The sequence below is a fragment of the Oncorhynchus clarkii genome, unplaced genomic scaffold, assembly GCF_045791955.1.
Source record: "Oncorhynchus clarkii lewisi isolate Uvic-CL-2024 unplaced genomic scaffold, UVic_Ocla_1.0 unplaced_contig_13468_pilon_pilon, whole genome shotgun sequence".
Lineage (NCBI taxonomy): Eukaryota > Metazoa > Chordata > Actinopteri > Salmoniformes > Salmonidae > Oncorhynchus > Oncorhynchus clarkii.
In genome coordinates this window covers 314,919-323,325 of record NW_027257940.1, presented here as the reverse complement: position 1 = coordinate 323,325, position 8,407 = coordinate 314,919, and the positions used below count along the sequence as shown (strand labels likewise).

At 51.3% G+C, this 8,407-nt stretch overlaps 2 protein-coding genes across 2 annotated transcripts; both read right to left on the bottom strand.

Annotated features, from left to right (window-relative positions):
- Positions 1 to 2,580: 2,580 nt before the first annotated feature.
- LOC139394121 (potassium voltage-gated channel subfamily A member 1-like) lies at positions 2,581 to 4,411 on the bottom strand. The gene has a single exon (XM_071142151.1). The coding sequence runs from the start codon at positions 4,286 to 4,288 to the stop codon at positions 2,594 to 2,596; it is 1,695 nt and encodes a 564-aa protein (XP_070998252.1). The 5' UTR covers positions 4,289 to 4,411; the 3' UTR covers positions 2,581 to 2,593.
- A 2,561-nt stretch (positions 4,412 to 6,972) lies between these two features.
- On the bottom strand, positions 6,973 to 7,824 carry LOC139394123 (melanoma-associated antigen E1-like). Its single transcript, XM_071142154.1, has one exon. The coding sequence runs from the start codon at positions 7,822 to 7,824 to the stop codon at positions 6,973 to 6,975; it is 852 nt and encodes a 283-aa protein (XP_070998255.1).
- Between the last annotated feature and the right edge of the window lie 583 nt (positions 7,825 to 8,407).

Sequence of the window (8,407 nt, the reverse complement as noted above, 5' to 3'; positions counted from 1 at the left end):
TAGGCCTAAAATTATGAAAATATATACATGGTGTCAGAGGTGCATTTATTATCTTTCTGTAGTAAACATACGCCTAAACAGAGACAGTACAATATACAAAAATAAAATCCCCATTTGGCGTTTGTTGTTTGTTTTCTATATTTATAACGAGGTGTTTACTTCCCTGATGACACACGGTGTCAGAGACAGAGACGACATTTTGGTTGGTCGTGGTGACTCGGTTATAAGGCCTAGCAACAGTAGTCGATCTCACCACATCCTAACCCTCTCTCTCTCTCAGCCACGCTCAGAGACCAGTAGTCTATCTCACCACATCCTAACCCTCTCTCTCTCTCAGCCACGCTCAGAGACAGTAGTCTATCTCACCACATCCTAACCCTCTCTCTCTCTCTCAGCCACGCTCAGAGTCAGTAGTCTATCTCACCACATCCTAAACCTCTGTCTCTCTCAGCCACGCTCAGAGACAGTAGTCTATCTCACCACATCCTAACCCTCTCTCTCTCTCAGCCACGCTCAGAGACAGTAGTCTATCTCACCACATCCTAACCCTCTCTCTCTCTCTCAGCCACGCTCAGAGACAGTAATTATCTCCGGTCCTGCTAGCAGTCTTGATTAGAGCCCCCCCCCCCCACTGTAGCTGTTGACTTAATGACGGTCATATAAAACGGGATCTGGACGTAAGGTGATGATGTGATCACAGAGGCTATAGCGTTAGATAACCTAACACACTAGGAGTATTAGGGACATCTGGGCTATGGCTATCTGGGGTTGTGTGTGTATTTTATGTTAATGTAGGGATCCAGGCTATCCCCAGGCTATCTGGGGTTGTGTGTGTATTTTATGTTAATGTAGGGATCCAGGCTATCTGGGGTTGTGTGTGTATTTTATGTTAATGTAGGGATCCAGGCTATCTGGGGTTGTGTGTATTTTATGTTAATGTGGGGACCCAGGCTATCTGGGGTTGTGTGTATTTTATGTTAATGTGGGGACCCAGGCTATCTAGGGTTGTGTGTATTTTATGTTAATGTAGGGACCCAGGCTATCTAGGGTTGTGTGTATTTTAAGTTAATGTAGGGACCCAGGCTATCTAGGGTTGTGTGTATTTTATGTTAATGTAGGGACCCAGGCTATCTAGGGTTGTGTGCATTTTATGTTAATGTAGGGACCCAGGCTATCTGGGGTTGTGTGTATTTTATGTTAATGTAGGGACCCAGGCTATCTGGGGTTGTGTGTATTTTATGTTAATGTGGAGAACCAATATGTGTGTGTGTGTGTGTGTGTGTGTGTGTGTGTGTGTGTGTGTGTGTGTGTGTGTGTGTGTGTGTGTGTGTGTGTGTGTGTGTGTGTGTGTGTGTGTGTGTGTGTGTGTGTGTGTGTGTGTGTGTGTGTGTGTGTGTGTGTGTGTGTGTCTGTGTTGTTTTACCAGATCAAGAAGATTATAAAGGGCTTTTTATAAATCATCTCTCATTTCTCTAAAACTTTTCAGGATTGATCCTTGGACTGCGCCAGCAGAAACACCCTATTCCCTATATAGTGCACTACTTTAGACCAGGACCCATGCACCCTATTCACTATATAGTGCACTACTTTAGACCAGGAGCCCATGCACCCTATTCACTATATAGTGCACTACTTTAGACCAGGAGCCCATGCACCCTATTCCCTATATAGTACACTACTTTAGACCAGGAGCCCATGCACCCTATTCCCTATATAGTGCACTACTTTAGACCAGAGCCCTATTCCCTATATAGTGCACTACTTTAGACCAGGACCCATGCACCCTATTCCCTATATAGTGCACTACTTTAGACCAGGACCCTATTCCCTATATAGTGCACTACTTTAGACCAGAGCCCTATTCCCTATATAGTACACTACTTTAGACCAGAGCCCTATTCCCTATATAGTGCACTACTTTAGACCAGGACCCATGCACCCTATATAGTGCACTACTTTAGACCAGGACCCATGCACCCTATTCACTATATAGTGCACTACTTTAGACCAGCACCCATGCACACTATTCCCTATATAGTACACTACTTTAGACCAGGACCCATAGGCCCGAGAAGTAGTGCACTGTGTAGGGAATAGGGTGTCATTTGGGACTCAAGGCTCTGCTTTCGTTTGGGCTTCAAATCCATTAATACCAGGAGGGATTTTATACATCAACTCACTGATAGAGGCTTGAAAATCACCGCAGCAAAACACACTGCTCTCTATTCAATTAGTCACTGTAATGAAAAGAGAATTCTTACTGTCTGTCTGTCTGTCTGTCTGTCTGTCTGTCTGTCTGTCTGTCTGTCTGTGGGGACTACTGTCTGTCTGTCTGTGGGGACTACTGTCTGTCTGTCTGTCTGTGGGGACTACTGTCTGTCTGTCTGTCTGTCTGTCTGTCTGTCTGTCTGTCTGTCTGTCTGTCTGTCTGTCTGTCTGTGGGGACTACTGTCTGTCTGTCTGTCTGTCTGTGGGGACTACTGTCTGTCTGTCTGTCTGTCTGTCTGTCTGTCTGTCTGTCTGTCTGTCTGTCTGTCTGTCTGTCTGTGGGGACTACTGTCTGTCTGTCAGTCTGTCAGTCTGTCTGTGGGGACTACAGGTCCGACTCCGTCTTGTTCAGACAGAACGCGTAAAGGGATCGTTTAATGTTCATGCTGCTGTTAGCCTTGATATTCTCCTTCTCCGCTCCTGTTCCGTCCTCCTCGTCTCCCGACTTGGCAGATCCCTTACTGTCCTTCCTCTTTAACTGAGGACTGTCCTGACTGCTGTTGGGCGGGTCGTCTTTCAGAGAAGACTGGTCCTGGTCCGTCTCCCTGTGGTAGAAATAGTTAAAGTTGGACACGATGACAGGCACCGGCAGCGCGATGGTCAGCACCCCGGCGATGGCGCAGAGAGAGCCCACTATCTTCCCCCCCACTGTCACCGGCCTCATGTCCCCGTAGCCCACCGTTGTCATGGTGACCACGGCCCACCAGAAGGCGTCGGGGATGCTGGAGAAATGCGATTCGGGCTCGTCCGCTTCGGCGAAGAACACAGCGCTGGAGAAGAGGATGACTCCGATGAAGAGGAAGAAAATGAGCAGCCCCAACTCTCTCATACTGGCTTTGAGGGTTTGTCCCAATATCTGAAGCCCCTTGGAGTGTCTGGACAGCTTGAAGATCCTGAACACCCTGACCAGCCGGATGACCCTGAGGATGGCCAGAGACATGGTCTGTCCGTTGCCGTGCTCCTGCGGTTCCTCCACCTGCTGCTCCGCCAGCTCTGTGCCCACCGTGATGAAGTAAGGCAGGATAGACATGATGTCTATGATGTTCATGACGGTCTTGGAGAACTCCGACTTACTGGGGCAGGCGAAGAAACGCACTATGAATTCAAAAGTGAACCATATCACGCAAGTGGTTTCCACTATGAAGAAAGGGTCTGTGAATGTGAGAGAGGGACGCGGAACGGTGTTGTTACCAGGCCGACTGGTGACCGGTAGCTCCCTCTCGTCCCTGAACTCCGGTAGTGTCTCCATGCAAAATGTGATAATGGATATGGTGATGACTAGCACTGAGACGATAGCGATGCCTCGCGCCGGGCTGGAACTCTCCGGGTATTCGAATATGAGCCAGACTTGTTTCTGAAACTCATTCTGCGGTAGCGGTTTCTCTTCCTCTTTAATAAATCCCTCGTCTTCTCTAAACCGTTCCATGGCCTCTTCCCCTAGTCGGTAAAACCGAATCTCATCGGCGAACACGTCGATAGACACATTGACAGGTCGTCTGATCTTACCTCCCGACTGATAGAAATATAAGATCCCGTCGAAACTTGGCCGGTTACGGTCGAAAAAGTACTCGTTCCGGAGCGGGTCGAAGTATTTGATCCTCTTATAGGGGTCCCCCAGTAACGTTTCGGGGAACTGGTTGAGTGTCCCTAGCTGTGTCTCGTACTTTAACCCAGCGATGTTGATCAGCACCCTCTCGTTGTTGTCCATGTCTCTGCGCTCAATATCCAACATGTCATCGTCCAACAGATGGGGACTGTGGTCTGCGCGCCAGAGCGCATCCATCACGTTCTCCTTGCAACTCAAAGTGTTATTCATATCGTTGATTTTCCACGTCCTCGGTTTGGGACTCCCGATTGTATTAATCTCTTTGTGACCGCTGTAGCCCAGCTCGCTGAGTCCACTCTGGACAAACGGCGGAGGTTGAGGGTGATCCAGCGCGTTACGGCAGGCTACATCTCCGGCATTGCCACCGCTTCCTTTCGCTCCGCCGTTCTCAAAACTCACCAGCGCTATCTCCATACCGTATCCATTAAATAGGCTTTATAAATATAAAAACGGAAAATACTTGTAGTGTTGAACCAACAACAATAACCCCTCCAACGGTTTCACCCCGACGGCTGAACTGACAAGCAGCAGCAGTTAAAGCTGGATCAAATCCAACGCGCCCTCCGCCGATAAAACAATACTGTGTGTTTGGAACGGACGAGGCTAAGCCATGAGCGCGCGTGCTCCCTGGTCTCTCTCGGGAAAGTAAATAATACCGAGAGAGACAGAGAGAGACAGAGAGAGGGAGGGAGAGAGAGAGCTGGATAGAGACAGAGAGAGAGAGAGAGAGAGAGAGGGAGAGAGAGAGCTGGATAGAGACAGAGACACAGAGAGAGAGAGAGAGAGAGGGGGGAGAGGAGAGACAGAGAGAGACAGAGAGAGAGAGGGAGGGAGGGAGGGAGGGAGAGAGCTGGATAGAGACAGAGAGAGAGAGAGAGAGAGGGGGGGGGAGGAGAGAGAGAGAGAGCTGGATAGAGACAGAGAGAGACAGAGAGAGAGAGAGAGAGGGGGGGGGAGAGGAGAGAGAGAGAGAGAGAGAGAGGGAGAGAGAGAGAGAGAGGGGGGAGAGGAGAGAGAGAGGGAGAACGAACCCCGGATGAAAAAGTAATGAGTATTCCGGATGTCAAAAGAGCTGTTCAACCAACCGCTGTCTGAGAAGCCTTTGAAAACGTCTCTCTGTTAGACAATCTGTCATTCCTAACTGAAGGGGGGGATGGTTTTTCCCACATCTTGACTCTGAGAGGAGAGCACAACATACATAGTTTTGATTCTTTGAGTTTGAATTTCTTTAAAAAAAAATGTAATTAAAATATCACAACCCTTTATATTTTAATATTGTATTATTCTTGGATGTATAACTAGATGTCCATTTAGCATGATGACCATGTTCACCCAGGGCCACTCCACATGTTCTGATCTCTAAAGATCAATATGGTAACTCCTTGGGACTATTGATTAAGGTCCCACCTAACTCTACTGCTATGTTCCCCACACTGTAGATCAGAGATCAGATCTGAAACAACAAATGGAAATAAATATGTCCCCTCTAATCATGTTGTTTTAACACGGCCTCCCCCCTCTACTCAATCCAGTAGTCACCGTGCTGAGGAGATACCAGGCCCTCACGGTGCTGAGGAGATACCAGTCCCTCACGGTGCTGAGGAGATACCAGGCCCTCACCGTGCTGAGGAGATACCAGGCCCTCACCGTGCTGAGGAGATACCAGGTCCTCACGGTGCTGAGGAGATACCAGTCCCTCACGGTGCTGAGGAGATACCAGGCCCTCACCGTGCTGAGGAGATACCAGGCCCTCACCGTGCTGAGGAGATACCAGGCCCTCACGGTGCTGAGGAGATACCAGGCCCTCACGGTGCTGAGGAGATACCAAGCCCTCACGGTGCTAAGAAGATACCAGGCCCTCACGGTGCTGAGAAGATGCCAGGCCCTCACCGTGCTGAGAAGATACCAGGCCCTCACGGTGCTGAGGAGATACCAGGCCCTCACGGTGCTGAGGAGATATCAGGCCCTCACGGTGCTGAGGAGATACCAGTCCCTCACCGTGCTGAGGAGATACCAGGCCCTCACCGTGCTGAGAAGATACCAGGCCCTCACCGTGCTGAGGAGATACCAGGCCCTCACGGTGCTGAGGAGATACCAGGCCCTCACGGTGCTGAGAAGATACCAGGCCCTCACCGTGCTGAGAAGATACCAGGCCCTCACGGTGCTGAGGAGATACCAGGCCCTCACAGTGCTGAGAAGATACCAGGCCCTCACGGTGCTGAGGAGATACCAGGCCCTCACGGTGCTGAGAAGATACCAGGCCCTCACGGTGCTGAGAAGATACCAGGCCCTCACCGTGCTGAGAAGATACCAGGCCCTCACCGTGCTGAGGAGATACCAGGCCCTCAGATGAGAGTTCAGCTCTGTCCCAGAACAAACCAGTAGTCACCGTGCTGAGAAGATACCAGGCCCTCACGGTGCTAAGAAGATACCAGGCCCTCACGGTGCTAAGAAGATACCAGGCCCTCACGGTGCTGAGAAGATACCAGGCCCTCAGATGAGAGTTCAGCTCTGTCCCAGAACAAACCAGTAGTCACCGTGCTGAGAAGATACCAGGCCCTCACGGTGCTAAGAAGATACCAGGCCCTCACGGTGCTGAGAAGATACCAGGCCCTCAGATGAGAGTTCAGCTCTGTCCCAGAACAATCCAGTAGTCACCGTGCTGAGAAGATACCAGGCCCTCACGGTGCTAAGAAGATACCAGGCCCTCACCGTGCTGAGAAGATACCAGGCCCTCACGGTGCTGAGAAGATTCCAGGCCCGCACGGTGCTAAGAAGATACCAGGCCCTCACGCTGCGAAGAAGATACCAGGCCCTCAGATGAGACTTCAGCTCTGTCCCAGAACAAACCAGTAGTCACCGTGCTGAGAAGATACCAGGCCCTCAGATGAGAGTTCAGCTCTGACCCAGGACAGGATCCTTAAATACCCCCTGACACATCGGGCAGTGATCTATCTGTGTTGGCTTTAATTGTCTGACATGTAGAAGAGGTGGTGAGAGGCTGGAGGGGGTCTCAGCTTGGTGACAGACATAGTGCCCGTCCTGCCATGGCTGAATGCCTTGCAGTCCTATCCTGGCAGACACACAGTGCAGGCAGGCTAAAAAGGATAGCCAGGCGGGAGGCAGACACACATAACAGGGGAAAGCAGGCTGGCCATGTTGACAGACAGACCAGAGGAAGGCAGGCTGGCCATGTTGACAGACAGACCAGAGAAAGGCAGGCCGGCCATGTTGACAGACAGACCAGAGGAAGGCAGGCTGGCCAGGTTGACAGACAGACCAGAGGAAGGCAGGTCGGCCATGTTGACAGACAGAGCAGAGGAAAGCAGGCTGGCCATGTTGACAGACAGACCAGAGGAAGGCAGGCCGGCCATGTTGACAGACAGAGCAGAGGAAAGCAGGCTGGCCATGATGACAGACAGACTAGAGGAAGGCAGGCTGGCCATGTTGACAGACAGAGCAGAGGAAAGCAGGCTGGCCATGTTTACAGACAGACCAGAGGAAGGCAGGCCGGCCATGTTGACAGACATAGCAGAGGAAAGCAGGCTGGCCATGTTAACAGACAGACCAGAGGAAGGCAGACCGGCCATGTTGACAGACAGAGCAGAGGAAAGCAGGCTGGCCATGTTGACAGACAGAGCAGGGGAAAGCAGGCCGGCCAGGTTGACAGACAGAGCAGAGGAAAGCAGGCTGGCCAGGTTGACAGACAGAACAGAGGAAGGCAGGCCGGCCATGTTGACAGACAGAGCAGAGGAAATCAGGTTGGCCAGGTTGACAGACAGAACAGAGGAAGGCAGGCCGGCCATGTTGACAGACAGAGCAGAGGAAGGCAGGCTGGCCATGTTGACAGACAGACCAGAGGAAGGCAGGCCGGCCATGTTGACAGACAGAGCAGTGGAAAGCAGGCTGGCCAGGTTGACAGACAGAACAGAGGAAGGCAGGCTGGCCATGTTGACAGACAGAGCAGAGGAAAGCAGAATAGCCATGTTGACAGACAGAGCAGAGGAAGGCAGGCCGGCCATGTTGACAGACAGAGCAGAGGAAGGCAGATAGCTGGACAGCAAACAGAGAGCCAAGCAGGACAGATACAGGACAGATACAGGACAGATACAGGACAGATACAGGACAGAGCAGAGCCTGGTAAGACAGACAGGTGGGTAGGCTTATTGTAAGACAGAGAGGCAGGCAGACTGACAGACAGACAGACAGACAGAGCCAACCAGGGTAAGACAGAGAGGCAGGAAGCAGTGTGTTTTTGTCTCTCCCAGCAGTGTGTCTGTCTCTCTCCCAGCAGTGTGTCTGTGTCTCTCTCCCAGCAGTGTGTCTGTCTCTCCCAGCAGTGTGTCTGTCTCTCTCCCAGCAGTGTGTCTCTGTCTCTCTCCCAGCAGTGTGTTTTTGTCTCTCCCAGCAGTGTGTCTGTCTCTCTCCCAGCAGTGTGTCTGTGTCTCTCTCCCAGCAGTGTGTCTGTCTCTCCCAGCAGTGTGTCTGTCTCTCTCCCAGCAGTGTGTCTGTCTCTCTCCCAGCAGTGTGTCT